Below are 23,841 nucleotides of genomic sequence, written 5' to 3'. Positions count from 1 at the left end.
AAAAAAAAAGCTCAAATAACCCAAGGATTTTTTTCAAAGACAGCCATGGTAACACTGCTTAAATATTCAAACCAACTGGAGAATTGGGATCTGCTCAACATAGAGCCATTTGATTAAAAGTTGTATTAAATCACTCCAAGGTTTCATTTGAAATGTAACGTGCCCCAAAAAATCTGCAAGAGATTGAGTATCTGTAAGGTAAGATAAATTCCTTCAACTTCCAGGCCTACATCAAATATGACTTCTGCTCTCTTCTAAGCATCCCTGTGACTCAGTCTGATACAGCCATTTCTCAAATATTAGATGTTACTTTTGGGTGCTAAATTTGTATTTAGATTCTTGATTTTTTAGGAGGTACTGAGCACTTACAGTTCAAATTAGCAACAACAGGTATATAGCAGCAGCTTCTAAGCAGAAGTTACCTTTTCCTCTCCTTCCAGCCAAACTTTTCCAAACTTTATGTGGTTATTGCACTAACCACAAATTGGTTAATCACTGCTTGTTGTAGTATATAAAGTCAAAACAGAAAACTTCATAACCCTTTTGCTTTGACAAGATGGTTTAAAACAATGTAAGCTATTTGGTTCCACTGGCAGCATTAAAATTAAAATAAAGACAGAGAGTATTTGGCCCTATCGGTTATGTAAAATACAAAAGGCATTGTCTGTCAAAAATATTCAATACCTTAAATTTGCATGGTTAATATTGACTACTATCACATAACGGAATTTAGTATTTCTTAAACTATTACATAGTAAATTAATGCCAGCATTAGTTACCTCTTTACTGGAGGACTGGGCACCTGCAAATGTAGTTCTGTCGGGAAATTAACATGAGGTCTGTAGTTAACTTCTGAATTGACTGGATCTTTCCTCAAGTCTGGGGGTAGAAAAAAATTATTTCAAAATAAGCAGAAATACAGTCCAATTCCATCTTTGTAATTCCTCAGAGGTTACAAAACCAAACAAAACACAACACAACAAATTAATTCTTTTCAAGATTTGCCATTGATCAAAATAACCATTTTGAAGACAATCCATCACAGAAGGTCAGATCTTATATTCCTCCAAAATAATCTGGAGGAAATGTTCCTTTTTATTTTTTAATGTTACCAGAAAACAGGTAATTACCACAATTTTGAAGTCCTATAGACATGTTTTCAAGATCATTTTAACACTTCATCTAACTAAAAGCACAATTTAAAAGCAGCTTTTTTTAAAAGCATGTTTATTCAAACATACAAAGTCATTTAAATTACAAAATTAAAACTACTTATGATTTCAGAAATTTCACATCATGTAATAATAATTAAAAGGAATGAATACTGTAGGGATTGGGGGGTGGTTTGGTTTTTTTGTTGTTGTTTGTGTTTGTTGGGGTTTTTTGGTGGGGTTTTTTGTTGGTTGTTTTTAAAAGAAATGCATTATGCATTCTTTGAAACAGATTTAAAAACTTACAGCAAACTGTACAGTTCGTAGAGATGCTGAGCAGACAGGGAGCACTCTCAGTCATGTGCCCTGAACACACAACATGAGAGTGCCTGGGCCAGCACTACTACACTCACACTCTAGAAGCTCCTTTTATTCACAGGCAAAAGCAAAGAATCACTGTCTAAAAATACACAATTTCTGAACAATGCAACTCCTAGTTAACAGTAAATAAAGGAAGCATTGAAGTATCCACATCAACACCACATAGAATACAACACTTGCTTGGCAAGTGACAAGCAACAGTCTATTTGTTTAGAGATAGATATGAGAAGTCTTCCTAATGCAATGATTGGCCCATTATAATTGGTCACCTGCTCTGAAGCCATTCAAAGGAAGTCTTATTTTGTGTATGTATAGACTAGATTCATATAACTACTATGGCTATTTCAGAAAAACAGGAATTAAATTAAAAAAAGGCAGCATACATTGCCTTATCTCTAGTAAAATAATCTCATGTTCAGTAGACAGTACTAACTTAGACAAGTTCCAATGGGATAATGTAGGCTGTTCCACACTTTCATCAACAAACTACAAAAATTTTGTATCTATTCTTAAACAATGTAATCTTACCAAGCTAAGATATTTTTTTATTCCTTTGTTATTTCCCCAAGTTTAAATAAAGTCTTGGAACATTTGAGTCATGAACACACGAGTCAAAAACCCAATAACAGAAAAGAACTAAACTAAAAACTTTGGATGAGGCTGTTGGGTGATACTTGTTTTGAGGGTCAATATCTGCCCTAACTTTCACTGATGAAGACTAAAGGCACTAAATCTTTGACGAAGAACACAGGTTGTAGAGGCTAAAATGGCATATAGCACAAGAGACAAAGCCCTCATATGTCTTTCCTTTGAGCCTCAAAATGAAAAAAAAAAAAATTAATATAAAAGAAATCTTGCTATTCCAGATGATAAGCAACACCACAACCTGACAAAGAATACTTATGGGAAAATATTGTTACTGAATGAGCCCTTGTGACACTGGCAAGGGACAACTAATTAACCTGAAAGTAAGTTCAAAACTGCTCCAGTGGGCCATGACATCAGAGCTAACTAACACTGAGGTAATATTTTGAACAGAAAACACCTCATTCTGCTACAAATTTTAATGAACTGTAAATAGCTTCACTGGAAAAAAAAAAAGCACAGGCTCTGACACATTATTTCCTGTGCATGTTTCCAATTCAGTATTTCATCTCAGTCCCAACGTCAGGATATAGTCCTAGGAATGAATTAGCAAAATTGCTAGATTAACAGTGTCTGAAGCTAACGTTTTTAACTTTCAGACTTTGAATGTATCTACTTTTATACAAGAGCACGTCTACTTAAAAATAGCAAATAAATCGCCGATACAACTGTTCTTTAATTCCCCAAACCGCCTGATGTGAAGATTACAGGTTTTAATTTTTTTATTTTTACTCCAAGCCAAACCCCCAAGGAATTTAGGACGTTCGGCCCTCCCGAGAGGCAGTACCACAAATCGGTCAGGAGATGGCAGCAAAGGTTAAGAAGCTGTTTCCTTGCCATAGCACCCATTCAGCCAAAGCTGCCCAGCGATACCGGGTGGTTTGTGTCTTCAGAATTCCAGCTAACTTAAAAATAGATGTGTTATTTTCTCTTCTGCTGACAGGATATCCATGCATGGTTAAAACCAGACGCAGACTCGACTGGGAATTTTGGCTCTACGTTCTCTGCAAACCTAAATATGGGACACACAAGCACCGTGCTCAGCTGGAGACGGACATCCTTATCAATGGGGCATAAGAAGCTTACCAATAAATGAAACGTAACTGGTTTTTGACATACAAACCAGTCTGCTTTTAAGATTTATGAACATCTATTTTCACAGCTGAGTAGTCAATCCAGAGTTTCAAAAGATTAATAGCTATTCTATAGCCAACAGGTAGGACAGACAAGTTCTCCTCTAATACCTCCATTTACACATACAGAGCATTTGCACAAATGTGCAAAGCCCAGGTTTTTTTTTGGGGGGGGGGGGGGGGGGGGCGGGAACCACATTAAATTCAATTTGCTTCTAATGTGTTTTAGCTACATGTTTCCTGTACTTTTTACTACCTGATTTTTAATTTTTTTTTTTTTTTTTAAGTTGCCAATAAAAAAACCAAGGTGTAATATTTTTTGTAGCAAGTAGCACGACAAATTCCTCTCTCTGAACCCAGACATTTTTGTGTATTCAGCTGAAGTGACAGACAAACTTACTGGAAGCTTTGGAAATGTGGAACAACAACATAATCCCAGTCAAGAAGGTAAACACATTATAACTTGTCCAAAATAGAGTATTATTTTTAAAAAACAGTGACCATCTTCAGAAACAAAGTCCTTATATTCAAGAAACTGTCCTTCTGGAGCAAAATTCAGTGCAAAACATGTCTTATATATTCATTAGTGGATTTTTTCCATGGCTTTAAACATCTGGAAAAAATGAAAATAAAGTTCCACTGTTGGTTTTTTTGTTGGGGGGGGGGGGGGGTGGTGGTGGTGCATACTCGCATGTGTGAGAGTTTAAATAAGTTCTGAAGTGAAGCAACGGTCAACAAAGAACACCAACTATTACCCTCCCTTCATTCTGATCTGCCTCAAGTTTATCAGGTCTTTGTTATAACCCAATCCTGGACCTTTGCATCATCTATTTTAAACTTGCAAACTTCTCACATTAATAAAGTGAATTACAGATGTGACAGTGCTTTACATTTCAATCTTCATGGGCTGCTTGACTACATTTGGAAATCTCAAAAGTTTAGGGTTTGGTTTGGTTTTGGTTTTTTTTTTTTTTTCAAACCAAAATCTTTAATCTATCATTTAAAGACACTCCAACATTTATTTATTTCTGTTTTGTGTTAAGTAAATTAAGTAGCTGCATGCTTTAATTCACTACTTAATTCTTCAAATATGACAGTTACATACATTGACTGCACCATAAGGGCAACAACTGGATTTTCTTAAGTATAGTTGCATATTTTAAATTATTACTATAAATGTATGAATTTCCTAAGAAGATGAGTTTTCTTTTTCAGAATTATGGTTTGTGGGGTTTTCTGAAGTGACAAATAAACAAAGGCAATTTCGATTCTTCTTTATACACTCACCAGAGCTTCAGAATGATTCTAGATTTCAGTTGGTGTTGTCTCATGCTATTGAGCTTAATAATTATTAATAGGAAAACCTCTGAATTTGTAATATTAAAAACACTGTTTTGCATTTATTTTCAAAGGGAAGCAATTATTAATTTAAGGCATTGATTCCAAGTACATCCTTTTTCGAGATCACTAAACAGGGAGCTTTTAATACTGCATCTTAAGTACAAGGCCATCAAGCATTTGGCCAATTTTAATCACAGTGCTTATTCTACTGATAGGGTTAGTTCAAGAATGAAGTGCTCTGAGCTTTGGGGTGCAGGAAGGGAGGAATCTAGAAAACAAGGCTTCTACGATTTATTTTTTTATTTAAACCCTCCCAACATTAATGCCTTTTATTGAAATTGTCAGGAGTGGCATTTTTATGAAGACATCTATGCCTTAGGAATCGGGGGGGGGGGTGTCATGAAAGCCACTAAAACCCCTTTATGACTGAAAATGATTATCAGTAGCTAGCACACAGACTGCTCTGAAAAGCCATTAAAAAAATTCTATAGCCCATTCCAACTTCCAAGAATTATAGTAATCTTTCTTCAACTTTAAGAATGTGGGGGTGGAAATTTTGCCCTCGCGCTGTTCACGTCACATGTTCTTTATAAACAAAAAAAAAAATTAGCCTCCACAGTTCATCAAGTTCAAACTTCATAAACACTAACTCATTAATATAAATGAAGGATACTGTATCTGCTTTCTTAATATCCACATTTTCCTGCCAAAGTTTGATCACACAAATTAGGGATTGGCCTTGTGGGACATTCGCTTCAGCACTACAGTTATCTACTGCTTACTACCAGTGAAAGAAGCAGCCATTTGATCTGCATAAGCACTGTGCGATCCAATGTTACTATCTTTATAATGCTCTAACAATAAGTTTATTTTTGTAAGTCAGAGACAGAATTCCTCAATTACTGAACAGTAGACTTATTCAGCTCCTGTTAAAAATGAGGAACTGGTAAAGCACAGTTATACAAACGGTGGTCATAATCAGAAGTGCAACATTATTTCCCTAAGTTTTCCATACAAAAAAACCACCCAGAGATATTTTTTCAAGTTGCCATGAAAGGCTAACAAAGATTTCTTTACCTTCCATTCCTTTCTCAGAAAGGACTGAGCATTTCTTTAAGTACTATTTTCTAGGAGTCCATTTGTTATTTACCTACCAATTCATGTCTTGTCATAATATTCAGAGATGTAACATAAGGTAATACAACTGATACCTGTAAATGACTACTATTGTCCTTGCTAAAGGTGTCCTGACACACTTTTTAGACAACCAAAAAGCTGAGTCTACATAAATCTTAAACCCCACATACATGTGAAATGATCAAATTCTTCAGATATCTTTTCGGTCCATTAATCACTTCCACTAAAAGTATTTTCCAAAACACACACACACGCAAGAATTTCACATTGGATTTAGAATACATGTATTTTTGTTACCGAACTATTCAAAAGTTAGTTACTGAATTAGAATAACTGAATAGATGGGATCTTATCATCAATGTTTTATGATTAACTCTAAGGATCACCTGCAATCACAACACTTTTTTAAAAGAAAACGTACAATGCATGTTGAAAGCTCTAAGTATACTGAAGTACAGTACATGGTTCTCTCCAGAGAACAATTATTACTAAGCTCAAACATTGTTTGAACCCACCTACTTTTCATTCTGACAGAGTCCTTCATGTATTTTTCACTGGTGGTTTTTTTTCTTTTTGCTATCCAAGTGTGGAGTTTTTTCCCACTGGTATAGTAAATATAGTATAGTGCAGAACTAAATCAGAATAAATGTCATACAAAAACAGATCTTGGCATTCCATGCAACATCAATTTGGGGTTTGGGGTTTTTTTGTTGTCAAAATAAACAAACACCAAATCAGTTCTCTTTCTACAACCAAAAAATAAATTGGAATAATGACAGAAAAGATAAAAGTAGTATGGCAAACCCATCCCCCCAGTTTAAGTCTTGGAAGAAACTATACTATACATTATTTGAAAAGAAGTATGATATCTATAAAAATCAAACATTTCCTGGGGAAGTGGCCTAGTATTTATTGCACCTCTTTGTATGAGCACCGTTCCATTGTTCCAGCAACAGTAGATAATGATTTTGGCTGGCCTCATGCTGACCTATAATATTTATATGCCAAGGCATTTATCAACTTTATAAAAACCCCACAGACATATTAGTATGTAAAAGGAAGTAGATTTCCTTATTACAAGTGTTTCTTCCTGGTATTGCTTCATATCTTGAAGGAAAACAAATGATACCACAGTTCACCCAGACATTTTTAAAAAAATCTTCCTTAGTATCCACCAAGAAAGCTCATAGAAATGCTTTTGGGGAAAACACAGGGAGTGAACAAAATCACCATGGTTTTTCTTTTTCCCCTTTTTTTGGGGGGGGGGGGGGGGGGGGGGGCAGGGGCAGGCAGGAAGAAACATGCACACTTGCTAAAAAAACCAACCAACCAAAAAAACCACCAAAACCACACCACCAAAAGCCAGAACATAAAACTGAGAAATAAGTTCTCAAAGGAGAATATAAGCAACAGAAATCGAGATTTACATTTAATCATTTTCATTGGATTAAAAAGAAAGCACCAATTAAGGCCAGTGAAATGAATTATACTGGATGTTTTATGCCAGTATAGTCTCATCCAAAAATCACAGAATCATCAAATGATAGAATGGTTTGTGTTGGAAGGGCTTTTTAAAGGTCCAACCCCCCCTGCCATGGTTCAGGGACATCTTTCACTAGATCAGGTTGCTCAAAGCCCCCTCCAACCTGACCATGAACACTTCCAGGGATGGGGCATCCCCAACTTCCCTGGGTAACCTGTGCCAGTGTCTCACCACCCTCATCATAAAAAATTCCTTCCTTATGTCCAATCTAATTCTACCCTCTTTCAGTTTAGAACCATTGCCCCTTGTCATGTCACTACAGGCCTTGGTAAAATCACTAATACTAGTGAACAATAGTGTTTTCACTTCTTGTACAGATAACCTACACCAGCCAGAAGCAGTTACGCATTGGCCATCTTCCTGAGGAGGCAGTGGTAGATGACATGCACAAGGAAGGACAAACTGTTCCATCAACCTATAAAGAAAATGCTTTGTAACAAAACACAGGAGAGGAGGGCTGTGGCAAGAAAAATCATTGTATCCTGATTATCTAACAATTTATAAAGCAGCTGTAGCCTCCCAAAATGATACTTACATTTTCCACACCAGAATACCGTATTTAAAATAGATCTAAGCACTAAAAAAAAAAAATCACCTAGCCTGTTACTTTGGTGCTAGAGGTCATGTGAAACAACTGTTTGGGAAACATGTCATGCTTTTACATGACTCAGCACACAACTGAGCACTGCCACTGCTGTCTGAAAGGAGATGCTAAGAACAGGTGAACTCCTATCATGCATATTCATGACCTAGCACAGAAGAAAGGAACCACTGATGCTGCTACCATCATAACACAAACAGTTTTCTTCACATGATGGTGGAGCACTGATAAAAGCCAACCCCTCTATTTGGGAACCCATGTATCATGGCAGATAGCTAGGAATCCATTTACACTGTACGTTTGCTCTATGAGAAAGCCAAGAAACTGAATAAATGAAGGTGCTTTGTGGAAAAGAATGTTTTAAATGCCCCTGAAAAAAGTGATAGTTATTGAACTGCTGCTACATCACACATCCACAAAATGTACCAAGAAGGGATATGAACACTTTCCATCTTTATCCATCAGTCTAACTCACTGAAAAGGTTAAAAACATGAACAAGAACAAAATTTGGAATTCACTGTGGAGGAAAAAAAACCACAAAACAGATTTATTTTGCCATTTTAAAAACACACAGAGTACACAGGCTATGATGAGTCAGCAAGAGAGCTCTCTACTGAAAAAAGTATATGAAAAAACCCTAACATCCTGGCTGAAACAGCCACAAATTCCATGCCAATTTTCTTCTAATCCATCTAAATACAGCCAACCTGATACACAAATTATCTAATTTTGCAATACTTGATTACGGCTTGTTAAAAAAAAAAAAAAAAAAAGAAAGCAATGATAAATTGTATATACATTTAACAATTTTATGAAATATCATGACATTAACTTATGCAGCAAAATTATAAAATACAAAAGGCTAATCAGAAATCTGTCCATCTCCTGTATGATATTAATAAGTTAGCATTAAAATTTTGGTACATCTAAATTATTTTTAGAAAACTTCTTATTATTTATACAAGTTAAAGTTCTTACCATAAAAGTTTCTGTTCTGCTGGGATACTGAATGTAACACATTGTCAGCTTTTTTGGTTGACAAGTTCTGTTCACTGTAAAAGAAGCATACATGTAATTTGAAGGCTTAAACTATTTATGTATGATCACAAACTTTATTGCCTGGAGTGCATACAACCATAAAAACTTTGCCTGTGCAAAACTGACTCTTGTTATCATCACTGTCACTTTTTTTACTAGCACACACACTTCACAGAAGATACATAAGATAGTAGGGGTGGCCCTTTAATACTTTTAACACTGTTCCCACACATGACAGGCTGTGCAGATGCAGATGAATTCAGGATGACCTGAATCCTTTAATATGGACAGATAAAAAATATATAGTTTGTAAGGCTGGTGTTCCCAGTTTGTTCTGGAGATTGGATGCCCACTCGTCCCAGCCTTACTCTAGAGTACAATAGCAGGATGCCTAATATGCAGCACATAAAAAAGCAAATTTTCTTGATCTTAATATTACATCAGCCTGCTTAATAAAGACAGCTGGTTCCCAAAGTTATCAACAATAAAAAAATTATGTCACCTATGAGAAAGAACTATGAATTTGTCATCAGTATCACCCATGTCTGAAACAAATACATTTTTCAGTGTTAATAGTTTACACCCTGAATATTTCAAAGTTAAACATATAGCAGCATCTGACTATGAAAAGCTTAAGTTTTCTAAAAATGCAAAAATCTCATCAGTATCAATATCTTAAGTTCATGTAACCTGTTAGCTAACATTCTATCTTGTCCATTTTCCTAGTTCGACATTTTGCTATTCACTAATACTTTGTTGTGACAACAAACATCATTCTTCTAAGTTCTGATTGCCACTTGGTCTTTCATTCATATGGATTTTCATTTAAAACCTTTTTCTTAAACTGGAAGAACACTGGAAGATAAACAGCAACAAACCCAAGAGAAGAAAAAAAAAATTAAAAAAAAAAAAAATCACCAGATTTACTAAATCTTGCTGGTTTAGTTAAGCAAAAAGCATGCCTTACCAGTCCAGATAGGGAGCTGACAAACACCCTGCCAATTCCTTCCTTCTCCAAGAGTAAGGCAGGGAAGAAGATACAGAGTGACAATTAAAAAAAAACAAACCCAAACTCTTGTTATTGAAAGGACAAGAAAACAAGAAAAATACTGAAAGAAAAAGGAAGAATGGAGAAAGAACCTAACAGCAAACAAAACGCTAAGTAATTTTTTTCCACCTTCTAAAAACTTCCAAGTAATTAATTTGGGGTTTGTTTGTTTTTATGAGACAAAGTCTGAATGGTTAGGAGGGAACTAGTGAGTATTGCCGGTCAATTCTAATTACCGGTCATATAAAATCCTTCTGGAAGTCCCAAGAAGTCTTTTGTATTTGGATAAAGTACATATGGTTTTTTTTTTTTATTTGACAAATATTTAAACAACAGTGTAAGCAGATTCTTAATGAACTAAGTTGTTTTAAGTTTATTATATTGTCTCTCATGAAAAGACACATGCAGTATTTGAGCATCCCATTACCTCTCAGGCATATTGAAAAATGAGGCATAGAATGGTTCTAAACATAGAAATCATGGTTCAAGGCAACCGTAAACACTGAAAATATAAACATGGCTGGGAGCAGCTTTATACATATTTATATCATTATCCAATAAAAAGCCCATAAGGTTTTTGTATAGTGGGGTTTTATACAGTTTGTTGGGAGGGGAAAGTGGGGGGGGGAAGAGGGGAATAGATAAAGGCATGAGGTAAAAAGTGTTTTTTAATGGGAAGTGGACACCACAGTCATGAATTCCAGTTCAGAAAGTCCATAAAGCACCCAAATACAACAGGCCAAAAGAATGCACTTACAAAATACCACTCTGTCTGCTGTTGTCCTTCATAAGCATCTGCTACTGGCTACTGGTATAGACTGAATGCATGTTAGATGAACCTTTGGCCCTATCCTGGCATGGCCATTTTTATGTCCTTGTTTATGCTTCTATATGCGAAAGAAAATAATTCCCTAGGAAACTATGAACTAAGCACATGACTGATTTTGCTTTCTTGCAGTTCCAAAATAACTGAAGACATTTCAATTCATACAGAAGCTGTATTTTGTATGTTTTAAATAAAAAAAAAATTTGTTTTGATAACTTGCTACAATACTTTATGAAATAAGTTTTAAAATTTTGCATCTGTGCTCAGAGAAGTCAGAGCCTTTTCATTTCCTGGTATTGGCTATTCTCTTCCTCCATAAAAATAACTTTTCATGAAAACATATGTCCAAAAATTTGCTCAAATTTAGCCGTCATCCGTGAGGCTTGGTCTCACATTCCATTTTATGGATATAAACAAGATTCGAAAGAAGAATGTATGGGTTCTAGTAGGAACTATGTTCCACATACAGTTTAAGACACACAATACAGAAAACCACATGTGGGAGGTTTATAACTTTGTATTTCACAGCATCACACAATCATTTAAGTTGGAAGGGACCTCTTCAGATCATCTAGTCCAACCCGCCCTTGCTCAAGCAGGGTCAACTACAGTGGGCTGCCCAGGACCATGTCCAGTTGGGTTACGAGTATCTCCACAGTCAGACACTCCACAACATCTCTGGGCAACATACTTGTTAGTAAGCATACATCAATTCATCTAACCACATTTTTCACCACTTTTTTTTTAATTCTACACTTTTCAGCAAAGATTTCTTTCAAACAGGTCAAACAATTATCAAATGCTCAATATATACCTGAGGTGTTCTAGAAAACTGAATTTCAGAACAATGACTAGGAACAGTATACAAGATTCACCTACTGCCATACCCATCTCCTTGTCAGGGGACTGTCTGTACAACTGTTACAGATATGATTGATATAGACACTTGTATTCCATTACAGATGGCAAGTTACCCACAGTCTAAAAAAACTTGTAACTAAAGAAGTATAGCAATTATTTCAAATTAACACACCCTGCCCCTCAGCAGGGCTTACCAGTTCTGGCTCAGTGCCATAATAATGTGGTTCAGTGCCTTCCAAACAGAACTACTGTTGCAGCCTCAGAGTGAAAGTAAAGTTAACACTTAATTGTCCGTACCCTTATTTCTAGGTAAGTTGCCAGCTTTCTACATACCTGACCTCAAGTGTATAAACTCCCAGAGCACGTTTTCTTGTTTTTTGGTTTGGGTTTTTTGTTTTGTTTTGGTTTGGGTTTTTTTGAAAAAACACATAAACATTAGAACAACTTATTTTTCTGCAAATACAATCTATGCAAGTTCTAAGAGCATTTGCATTACCTGCAGGAAGCATTTTCTTTAACATTCTTGACATCTGCCAGATTGATTCCTTCAATAATGGGCGAGTCCGGATTTGCAGATCCATTGCTGATATGATCACTGCTTTCATATCCAGATTCTGTCCTCTGAATTTGCCAGTTATCACTGTGGATTTTTCTCTCTGTAAATCCTTTGCTTTTTTCAGCATTCCCTTTTCCCTCTGAATCCAGTGAACTTCTACTTCCTGTATCCTGTTTTGTTTCATCTTCATATATAGTCATTAAACCTTTCTGGATTTGGTTCTCTTTTGGCCAATGGTTAAAGCTTCGCTCCTTTTCATGCTTAGATTTACTGTTCGGATTTACCTTGTGCTTTGGGCTATGCTGTTTTTTCTCAGTCTCACTGAAAATGCTGTCTACGTTTAGTGTCTCTCGCATAGGTTTCCAACCTTTACTTCTGCTTCTGCTGCTGCTGCTACTTCCTTTTTCCCTAGAGTCTTGACTGGTGTCTGTATCATAGCCAGTGACACCATCAGTCCGGGTCCTGATCATTGGTTTCTCCCCAGCAGGAAACGCTTCTGTTTTATTTGATCCAAGCACTTGTACAGAAAGCTTTGCTTGGTGAGGTGCACCGTCATGCTTATAGGAGCCTCTTCCCTGGCTGCTGTATATACGCTGATCAGCACAGTGTCTAAATCCATTTCCAACGGGAGGAGACCCCGACTTAACATTGGAACGATCTTCCCCAATCAAGTCTTACAAAAAGAAAAACAAAAAAGGTCCATTAAAGTTATTATTAATATTTAACTGATATTGTTACAGTACTTGTGTTTCTTACACTATCTCAACAAATTCACTACATATTTCAGAATACTGAAAACTGGGAAACTCTAATCTTACAGTGTGTTCTCTTAGAAGAAAACAATACTGCACAGCTAGTATTGATACTAAAAACTACTTAACCCATTGATTCTCTGGTCATATTTTTAAAATGTACCTCTTTGTCTCCCAGACTCTTTTCTTGGTCCTCTGTCTGCATCTTTTCGTAAAGATGAGAAGTTTTTCATATCAGCAGCTTTCTGAGCACACTCTCTGGATATGTCCTTTAGCCTGTCCTTTTGATCGCTGTAACCTAACTTAGCTGCAAAAAATACTTTTTGTCAAAGATCATTACTAAAAAGTCATTCATCATCAAAATACACAAATATATTTATGTACCATAACATTTAGTTAATATTAGTACTACTTAAAAAGACTAATGAATTACATAACATGGATTAAAAAAGACAGATGTATAGTATAGATTTAAATGTATAGGTATCTCCAAGGAGTCCACTAAATGGAGCTAATGAAAGTAACCAGAGCAGCATTATGTCAAGTATGTCTTACAAACACCTCTTATCAAAACTGAATGCTCAAGCCATTTTCAAAGCATATACTATTTACATGAAATTTTATGAATTATATTGAAAACATGAATCTAAGTTTCATCTTGTCTAAATGTGAAGATTTACTTTTAATAAAACACCATAATCACTGTTCATGAAAACAAATCCTTCTATTTCTGAAAAGGTAAATACTGACCATTTTTGAGTTATCACTCCATCAAAAGAAGAGTTACCAAGCTGAGCTTTCTCAGTTTTAAAAAATCTAGGAATTCAACAACAAAGAGGAGAAACATTTCAAGAGAAAGCAGCATCTCTCCGCCTGAGAAGTAGGGGAGTTCAGAGCAAAGGCACTGATAAGTAACGCAGAAGTCACTGTCTCATATGACTTCTCACAGCTTGATTTGCTTGGAAGCCTAGTATACAGATAGAATGGACTTTTAAACAGATAAGACAACTTTTTTTACTATTCTTTCCAAACATAAGATACAGTCCATTAATATACAGGACTACAAATAATGCTGCATGTCACAATACTATTGGGGAGCAGTGTTCCTCAAATAGCCAGCAATCCAGAGCCATACCACATGCTCGAAAAGATCACTTGGCTTCAAGTTTCTAATGTGCTTTTTAACCGACAATGTGATTGGAAGGCATGATGATGTTTGAGAAACGGATCAAGGCCTCAAGAGCCAATTTAGTGCAGGAATAATGAGGGGTAAGAAAAAAAATGTTGCCTTTACAGTTCTCCAGAAAAGTTAACATTCCATGGCAGATATTACTTAAACATTAGTTGTTATTCAAAGTTTGATTCAAGTCAATGATGGAATTCTTCCTTTAGAAATGGTTCTAGTCCAGAGGTTAGCACATACCTGAAATGCTATCACCTGAAGTATTTCATAGTAAGACAGGTTTGGGGTGGTTTTGGGGGTTGGAATGTGGTGTGATGAATACATACCTGGACCTCTACCACTACTAGCTTGAAGATGGCTTCTACTGAATACTGTATTATCTGGCTGAAGTTTTTTATTACTCTTTTGATTAGTGGGGTCTCCAACTCCATTCTCTTTCATGTGGTCTGATTTAGGAGCAGAATGCTTTTCAAATCCTATCAAATAACACATCTATCTTTAGAAATGAAAGGCTTCCTAATTTAAAGTTTCTAATATCCAAATTAAAAATAAGAAAACTTTTTAATTGCAGATTAAAAAAACAAACAAAAGAAAAACCTCACAAAAAAACCACACCACATTTCAGTATGTTAGGCAGCAAGGTTCTGTAATATTTTATATATTGCCATATTTACAGTGGTAGACTGTAGTGGAACACGGTCCTCAATTCTTTCTTCCCTGAAGCAGTCTATGTCCTATTGCTATTCATTATGTGAAGACGAACATGTCAAATTCAATCAGCCTTTTATTTAATTTACTTGTATGTTATGTTTAACAAAGACAGCAGTACAAACTACAGAACCAAAAGACTGGATTCTTACATATTGAGGCTTATGCTACATGAATCTTGGAGAAAAGTTTCCTGCAGCTCCTTCTGATTTTTCCCCAAAGTTCTGAATCGCGCTCTGTGTGTATATATATATACACACACACACATATACAAACACACATGCTCCAAATGTATCTCTGTATTTGTATGAAGCTGTACTTAAAGTTTTTTATGGTATTTTAAATATATCAATACACACAGAACACCCACATATACAAATATACCAAGATTTTCTTCTGAAATTACTGAAATTATGTGTAGTTATGAATAATCTACAATAGAAAAATCTTTTTTCCCCATTATCCATGAGTCTCAATTTGTATTCCCTTATCAGACATAATACAAACAGTTCTAATATTGAATACATACACTAATCTATTTTCTTTTGAGACCCTTTAATCGATAATTATTGATAAAAGTATTTAAGAAGAAAGCAGCTAATCTATTACCTTCTCCTTTATAATCCCCATTTCAGAAATATAGTTGATACTGTTATTAAAAAAAAAAAAAAAAAAAAAAATCTTAATTACCCAAGTCTTCCCCATTTCCTCCTGCTGCTTTGCATTGAGACCAGTGAATAATCTGCTTTGGAGCATCTTCTGGAGATACAGCTGTGCCATCTGGGTTAGCATAAAATAGCAACAATGGCTGAAAGTGACATCGAATGCACCTGGAGACCACATCTTTCCATTTTGTTCCAATCTAAGAAAAAACAAAAACCAAAACAAAACCCCAAAACTTTATCAACAGCACTGAACCCGAAAGAATGGAAAGAGTAATTTATTAAGCAACAGGTACCAAATGCCCAATTTCAAAGGTACATTAAGATTCAAATTTTGACACATGAGTTTATATAAATTGCAGCAAAAAGCTAGAACCAGTGTTATTACATGGGCTAACAGTCAGAACATCAACACTATGAATACAGCTGCCAGTAAATAGGTCTTCTTTTTCAGTACACGAAGTACAAATTTAACAGTAGACAAGCGCATTAACATTCTGAAACACTGGGCATTTGGAAGGCAGAACTGTAGTGAAGTCAATTCTAAAATTAATTTCTAAAATTAATTTCTGAAAACTGATTTACAAAACTAAAGGTTTATTAAAAGAGAGACATTTGTTTGACTTGTTTCAAGTTTGGTGTCAGAAGAACGCATTCTAGAAAAGTAAAGATCACTAAATTTGGTAGCTGTAAAAAAAGTATTTACCTCTTTTACATTAGCATCATCAAACAGCACCCATTTGCAACTCTTGGTATGAAAGGCAAAGGCACAGTAATGTCGGCTTGTGTAGCAAATCATTCCCACAAGAAAAAGTTCACTATTTTTGGCATTTTCATCTGTGACTCTATAAAACAGCTGTAAAAATGGTCATGTATTTTAAAATATGTGTAAAACATTCAGCATCAACTTCCAGACGTACTACTGGCATTTCACCAAGGCAACCGGTATTAAACACCCTGTTGCATTATACAATTTTTCATGAGTATAAGTAATGATTTTTGCACTTATTAGGTCTATTTTAACATTTATTTTTGCATAGTTGAAAGGGTAAAACAATAATGCTCTGGAATAATTCCACAAATTTCAAACTGAACATGATATCCCTCGATTTTCAACTAGGAATTCACCTACATTCATCTTTGTACTTAGGCACAAGACCAACAATTCTGACAGGACTTTTTCCTCTCACAGAAACTGCATCAAGCAGCACATTATAAAGAATGGTAAAAGTAGACATAAACTTTGAAGTTAAATTGTGTTTTAAAAATATGTATGTGTGTGTGTATATATTTTTTTTATATTTTGTATCTATTTACATATACATAAAATACATGTTAAATGAAATTTAGAATAAGCAAATAGTAAGTTTTAGGTCAGATACCCCAGGAAGATAAAGTTGTGTTGCCAGATTCCGCATAACCTCTTCTGTCAGGTCAGAGTGTTCTGAATCCCAGACTAAACCGATTGTGACAATCTCAGGACAATTCATAAGAACACGACGAATTTTTATTTTTTGACCACAGTTACTCTAGAAAAAGGAAAAAAAAAAATGTGATGGGAGGGAAAACAAAGATGTTTAAAAAATGGCAGTCCAAAGTTAAGTTAGTAGACAAGAAATAGTGCAACAAAACAACTCTGCAACTTCTTCTAATTATCAGATTTAATTATGGTGTTTGTTTCTAACAATTTAAGGATGAAATTCTTCATCATAAAAACACTCTGATGAAGACTACAGCTAAACTTCTACATCCAATCACCACCTTAAAACAGAAATCTCTGAAAACATCCAAGTCACCATAACAATTTGTCTGTTGTTCGCCCTCCATTTCATCATTTAAGCTTAGGTCTGTATGTTCTTGTGTACTTTTCTATAGTTCCTAAATTAATGGTATTTACACAGAACCATTTAAGGTAGAGAAGAATTAAGTAGAACAAGCTAAAAGAGACTGTTTTTGTCAACAGAAGCACAAATGAACTAAAGCAGCTTCAATCAGAAAATACACCTCTTCCAACTAATCAAAGCCACTTAGCTCTATGTTGAATATGAAGAATAAAACACAGACCTAATAACTCGACTTTCTAAACAGGCCACTTGTACCTACAATACCATGTTTATCTATAACTGTAACAATAAAATATAAATTTAAGGGCTTTGTTACTCTAAGCTGGACTGTGCTGAAGTGGCCACAGGTAATCCTGCTTTTAGGGGAATAATTTATCCTGATTTAATATGCTAAAAAGTTCTCCCTTGTATCTTAAAGTAATGCAACATGTTTGTTTACTTACAGGACACTTTCTGTAGTCATCAGTAGTATTTGCTGCCTGCAGCAATTCTGCAAACATTTCCGGCTTGAGACGTTCATGCCTCTCCATCATTCTTTCTACTTCATTACTGTAAAAAATAAATGGAAGTAACTGTGGATCTCCCTTCTTACGAGATAACAGATTTCAGTCAACTCTCAATTAACTATATCTTATGACTAAAAAGAAAAGATAGAGAGGTAAAACAATAACAATACATACTTTTTGTCAAGCTCTCTCTACATCTTGCTTTTGAAATCCAAATGTTACTTTTGGACAGTGTCTCAAAAACACATTTTAACAAAGGAATACACATTCATTTTTAACACAGCATTTCTCTGGCATGCTTTGCTTATTATTGGAAGGGTGTATATAGAAAAATCAGGTACAAGAATAAAAGCTCTTACCACAGGGCTGTGGTAGAAATGTAACGCACAAATTCTGTAAAAGGCAATGGGTCTGATGATGCTCCACAACTGCGACATACACACTACAAAAATAAATATACTTTTGTTTTTATTTACTCGAGACAGTGGAAACAAATTATTTGTTAAAGCTATCAAATAAAGGTCTGACCTGTTCATACAGTGTCATAGCAAACTTCTGATGAGAAATACAGGATTTTGAAGTGCACATATCTGTCTCACTGTTTGGCACTAGGTGAAAATGAATCCTCTCAAGGATATTTTCCTAAATAGAAATAATAATGTAAATATAAACTGAACTGACGAAGTCAGAATATATAAGCAACATTACAGTTTAATACTCCAACTACTCCCCTTGGCTCCAAATAGTCCACCTACAACTTTAACACGTATTTAATTCTGTCCCTATTCACAACCCAGCGGAGGGGAATTCTCTTCATCTCAAGATTTCCAAACATTAACAAAACAGCATTAGACAACAGTTACCCAACTGTTTTTCCAGAGTGCATTCTCCTTTGAAGGAAGTGAATCTTCAAGAAAAATTTAAAAAGCTGTTCTTACAATAAGACATGATATTAATGTCATTGCATGCAATGACTGAAATATTTTTTGAATCAGGCCTCTCAGTTCTTCACGCTTTTTCTCTGCGTATCAATCTGATCACATTTAGCACATGCGCCAACACAACAAGTATCACTGACGGAAGCATGGAAAACGCTCATAAATAGCACACGCCTCATCCCATTCCAAGTCTCACTTTTTAACCTTAAAGGAAAGGAAAAGAAACAAAAAAGTACTATGATTGTCATCAGTTTGGCCCCTGAATCAGCCTGGCCATTTTTACTTCTTTTGACAAAAACATCAGAGGTAATGGGAAGAAGTGAATCTATTCAGATAGATCATTCAGACAGCTGATTCCTTCCCAGGTCCAAATGCATTTTGATTATATGGAGTACTAATGAGAGATTCTCTTTAATGACTGCAATCCATTAACCTGACTGCAAGATCTCAAACAGCCACTTTCAGGACTTCTCCACTGGCTTTTCCTAGGTATGTGAAAATGCATCTGGCAGGTAGGTATTCATTTGTGCATACTTCCAAAGGATGTCCAAAGCTGAAAGTAATCAAAGCAGCAACCATATTTTCTGTCCCTCAAATCTGTGCCTGAAGGTTAACACTGATTTTTTTTTTTTTTTTTATGGTGAACAATTTTCATTGTCTAATACAGGACTTCTTAGAAAGGCTTCTTTGCCAGTGTTCTATGCGATCTTGAATCATCTTTTATGGCCACAGTAATGGCTCATGTTTTTCAATGAGACTCTTCATAAAGGCAGAAAGTAATTGCAGCAAGAGTCAAGATCTTCATGTATTCGTTCACTCTTGGATAAGAAAATGGAAATCTCTTCTGCAGAAGTCTTCAGTAATGAGCTGGCTAGTTGTAATGGAACATATTTCAATAGCTGATGAGAGAATACTTGGAGGAACAGACTACATATTCCAATCTATAGGTGCCTCTTCTCCCAAGACAATAATGCTTCTCCCCATCCAAAAACTTTTAGGAGTGATTTAGAGTTCATCATGCTCGCTGACCTCCTGTAGTAACGATGTTTCACATATCCCCCCTGCCTGAACTACGCAGTTAGGGAAAAAGTACGGAGCAAATGCAAGATTACTCCATGCCACATTACCAGACACTTACTCCATGTGTCCATTCCCCTAAACTGGCATAAAGAAGGTCAGTAGTATTATGTCAGTTGTATCCCACCTGTGAGCCTGGAGCTATCAAAACAACAGGCCAGCTTGGCGTGCACAAAACTAATGTAATTCTACTCAACTATCACAAAGAACACTTACAAAGCATTCTGCTGCATCATCCATGAATCCAAGCTGGAAACGCTGTTCATCCTTAAAACTTTCTGCCAGGGCATGTCTCATATTATCTGATGGGAGTGCTTTTTCTCGACTGTGTTGAAATTGTGAAAATATTGCCTAGGAAGAAATATGATTACTTAGCTTCATTAGCCACTTGACTAGACACTGTGGTTCTACACAAATAACATCAGCTCTTATGCACCATGCCTAAACAGCAAATATACAGAATGTTTATAAATCTATGCAACTTCAGAAATTACTGTTTTGTCTTACAGTTATGTAGGTTCTGTGTTCTTGTACTCATTCCATTGTAAGAAGTTAAGCTACCAAACTGAACTGTGATCCAGTAGAGAAACAACATAGAAGTATATAAAAATGCAAGCGATTGACTTCAGCTCCCAGAAGCATCACAAGCCCTGGTCTGTAATTATGCAGCTTTTTTAATTTGGCCACTGGAATGGCGGTTCATGCATATGTATCTCATCTTTACAGATGGTGTGTATTTCTTAAGGCATAATGTAATACCACTCAGGTTAAACACCATCATTCATTAAATAATGTAACATTTATATTACTACTTCAGACATGAGAGTGTCTCTATTAAAATTATGGATATGCAAAAAATTCCCATAAATTAGATAAAATGCTGATAATCCTTGCCATTAAATCAACTCTCTGCTAAACCAGTGCACACAATACAAGAAAACAGGTCAATATCTGCAGTTGCAGAACATGAGAATAAATTGCACTTGATTTTTTCTTCATTTTCCAGAAGAGATAGTTGGTTACTACTTTTCTTTTTGGCAGAGATACATATGCAAGTGACCTCATCATTTAGCAAGTAAGGGAGGTTGATTTTGAAAGAACTGAAAATTAAAATCTATTAATGGAATGAGAAAACATTTGCAGATATTAAAGGGTGTATTCCACTATCAAGAATTCTAAGTCAAACTTTAGAGAAAAATGAAGATAATAAAGTCAAAGCAAATCAGGAAAAGCCGTGTAAAATATAAATAAGGATATGCATTCTTCACACAGGCCTCCTACAGTTAAAAAAATCTGGACAGTAGGCAAAGATACAACAGATAAGCAAAGTTTCAGTGCTAACAGAAAGCAGCGTTTTAACCATGATGCATTCCAGGGTCAGTGTCTGTCAAATATTTAAACGTCCCTTTCATAACAAAAAGCATGGACTACTGATAAAAATTACAGTCAATATCTCAATGTAAACATTCAAAATTAGCCTTCCATGTCCAGCTAAAAAAAAAAAAAAAAAAAAAGTACAGACAAGCAGTTATGCAGATATGTATGTTCATTTTAGCGGCCTGCATAGTCAAAGTCCCACCCACTGTTATCCAGAGGAGAAAAGAGCATATTTAACTCTTGGAACACCACCAAAAGAAAAAGTTAATGGATTGAACTGAAGCAAAACAGAATTTATTGGCTATGCTTATAGTTTATAGGAGAGGCTGATATAGATAAAATAGCCTTCTTCATTGGTAAACAAGTAAGAGGGGTTAAAATAGCCCAAGACCACCAAAAAAAACCCCGCCTCCAAAAAACTCCCCAAGTCACAAACAAGTTACTGAAATACATCCTCCTCCAGCATATACACTGCATGAAAAATCAAAATGCCCCAGATTCTGAACACAAAACAAACAGAATCACTCACGCAGTATCTCTAAAAAGCCAAGAAAGCAAAACTAGTAACGTCCATAATGACTGAGGACAGATAATTCCAAATGAGTTAACCACCACAATGTTTTGAGTTCAGTACCTAGGCTACTGGCCATGGAGTTACAAAGGTCACAACTATACTGTTAAAACAGTAACTAATCCCATTCTAACCAATTTTAGAACAGGCAGCAATACCACTTCTTATCAGTATTCTTGGGAACATCAAAACAGGAAGACATGACAGTCAGGCAGTGCAAAATACTCAGGTACAGTAAGCCATTCAGATAAATCGCACAAGATGCATCATGGGGGTAATCAATCCCTCAAGAACAGATACTTGAAAGAATAAAGAAAATTTCACGTCCTAAATTACAGCAGCCTTACGAAGCAGCTGAAGCTAGTGTATTGCTTTGGAAGGTGACTTAAAGTGATGCAAAACCTATCTTTCTTTGTACTGGAGCCCCCAAAACTACAGGAAAAGAGAGGGTATTAAGGTACAGCAAGTGGTATGTTTAGCTTGAAAAAAAGAAGCACCTGGTCTTCACAAGTGCACTGCTAGAATGGAACGATTCATTAGTCACAGGTTCAATTGCAACACACCATGAGCACTACCTGCTTCATGTTTCTGAGCACACTGAAGCTGCTACATTATTTTTACTATGATTTCAGCAATATGATAAGTTATCAAGAGTATGTAGTGTAACACATACATTCCAGCAATTGTCACCCTTCAACCCCTCTTCATTTCTTAAAGGCGGTTCCAGTGCAGCATTGAATAAGACTGTATATGACCAAACTTCTCATGTAATATAGGTCAAATCAAAAGGAAAAGGCCATAAAGTTTACTCTGTGTTACGACATCTGATACGAACATGAATCCCTATACACACGAAACTCCAGGAAACTAAAGCTATCATCCCAAGACAGACACAAGATTTTACCTGAAAACAAAGGTATGCCTGAGTTATGGTCTGGACTTTATGTACTAACAAGATCAAGTGTCCAGCACACAGAAGAACACGATGTGCCTCAAAACACTGGCAAAACAAAAAGCCCCAACAAGTTCTGTAGAGTCAAGAGCTTGTAAAAAGGTTGGAATAAAAGCCTCAGGAAGTTAGTCTGAATATGGGTAGTCTCAACCAACTTCAATCTGTTGGCTTTTTAAAATTCACCATTTTAACCAAAGAAATAAAATGGCACCATTTAGAAAAAACTATGTTTGGAAGAAGACAGACACACATTCGAAACCAGCTGTACCATACTGCAATCATGATAAACACTAAAAATAGCTGGAAAAAACTACATGGTACACAGATTATACACCTCCTAAAAGATTAAATAAATGTCACTGCAAACAGTTCTTGCCTAAAATGTTCATTCAGTAACAAGGTTTGGTCTGTGAAACTCCCCGAGAATAAACTCTAAAATACTTGGCTTATCCGTGCCTACAATCTAGCATTGTCAAAAAAACACTTCCTCAATGAACTACATTTTCAAATAGCGTTGTTCCTTTCAGCTCCCTCCAGATGAGTGCTTCCCAGTTCTGCATATCACTATATCTACTACTGTATTTGACTATACATTCTACAGTCATTCTACAGTCCTGTATTAGAATCCCAAAAGTGTCTTGGCTGTCAAACTGCACTAAGAGTAGAAAGTGCATCCTACTAAAAAAAACCCACAAAACCAAACCGTATACATTTTTTCACTGGGATTTTTATCCCGATGAAACAGTCGTCATACTTACAGCTACTTCCCTAGTAACTGCAGGCAGCCAAATACCAGTCCAGTAAAAGCAGTAAGAACCTAACAGAATTCGACATTTGTTTACAGACTTCAGATGAGTTACAAAACTGTTTGAAGTGCAAGTTTTATGCACTAGTTAAGATATGTTGATCTGACTTACTTTCAAACACTAAAAAGTTACCAGCTTTCATTAGTTTTCCACTACCACTACCTGCCCTTCATTACTTACAAACTGAACAATTAAGTTCTGCA

At 35.7% G+C, this 23,841-nt stretch overlaps 1 protein-coding gene across 3 annotated transcripts in view; it reads right to left on the bottom strand.

Moving 5' to 3' along the window:
• The window catches only part of USP53 (ubiquitin specific peptidase 53), a 41,148-nt gene that overhangs the window by 4,052 nt on the left and 13,255 nt on the right, over positions 1 to 23,841 (bottom strand). For 2 of the 3 annotated variants that reach the window (XM_052814167.1, XM_052814177.1), the window contains exons 4-16: positions 20,149 to 20,283; positions 18,446 to 18,559; positions 18,277 to 18,359; positions 17,855 to 17,960; positions 16,950 to 17,096; positions 16,274 to 16,423; positions 15,596 to 15,767; positions 14,524 to 14,673; positions 13,178 to 13,321; positions 12,203 to 12,935; positions 9,939 to 9,980; positions 8,912 to 8,985; positions 780 to 879 (exon numbers count right to left, since the gene is read on the bottom strand). In XM_052814167.1, coding sequence (XP_052670127.1) covers positions 780 to 879; positions 8,912 to 8,985; positions 9,939 to 9,980; positions 12,203 to 12,935; positions 13,178 to 13,321; positions 14,524 to 14,673; positions 15,596 to 15,767; positions 16,274 to 16,423; positions 16,950 to 17,096; positions 17,855 to 17,960; positions 18,277 to 18,359; positions 18,446 to 18,559; positions 20,149 to 20,283 — 2,150 coding nt within the window. The remainder of the gene's footprint in view (positions 1 to 779; positions 880 to 8,911; positions 8,986 to 9,938; positions 9,981 to 12,202; positions 12,936 to 13,177; positions 13,322 to 14,523; positions 14,674 to 15,595; positions 15,768 to 16,273; positions 16,424 to 16,949; positions 17,097 to 17,854; positions 17,961 to 18,276; positions 18,360 to 18,445; positions 18,560 to 20,148; positions 20,284 to 23,841) is intronic. The other variant, XM_052814187.1, reaches the window with a different exon arrangement.

Source organism: Harpia harpyja, chromosome 2 (genome assembly GCF_026419915.1).
Source record: "Harpia harpyja isolate bHarHar1 chromosome 2, bHarHar1 primary haplotype, whole genome shotgun sequence".
NCBI lineage: Eukaryota > Metazoa > Chordata > Aves > Accipitriformes > Accipitridae > Harpia > Harpia harpyja.
The sequence above is the reverse complement of the archived record's forward strand: the minus strand, read 5'-3'. Positions and strand labels throughout refer to the sequence as shown.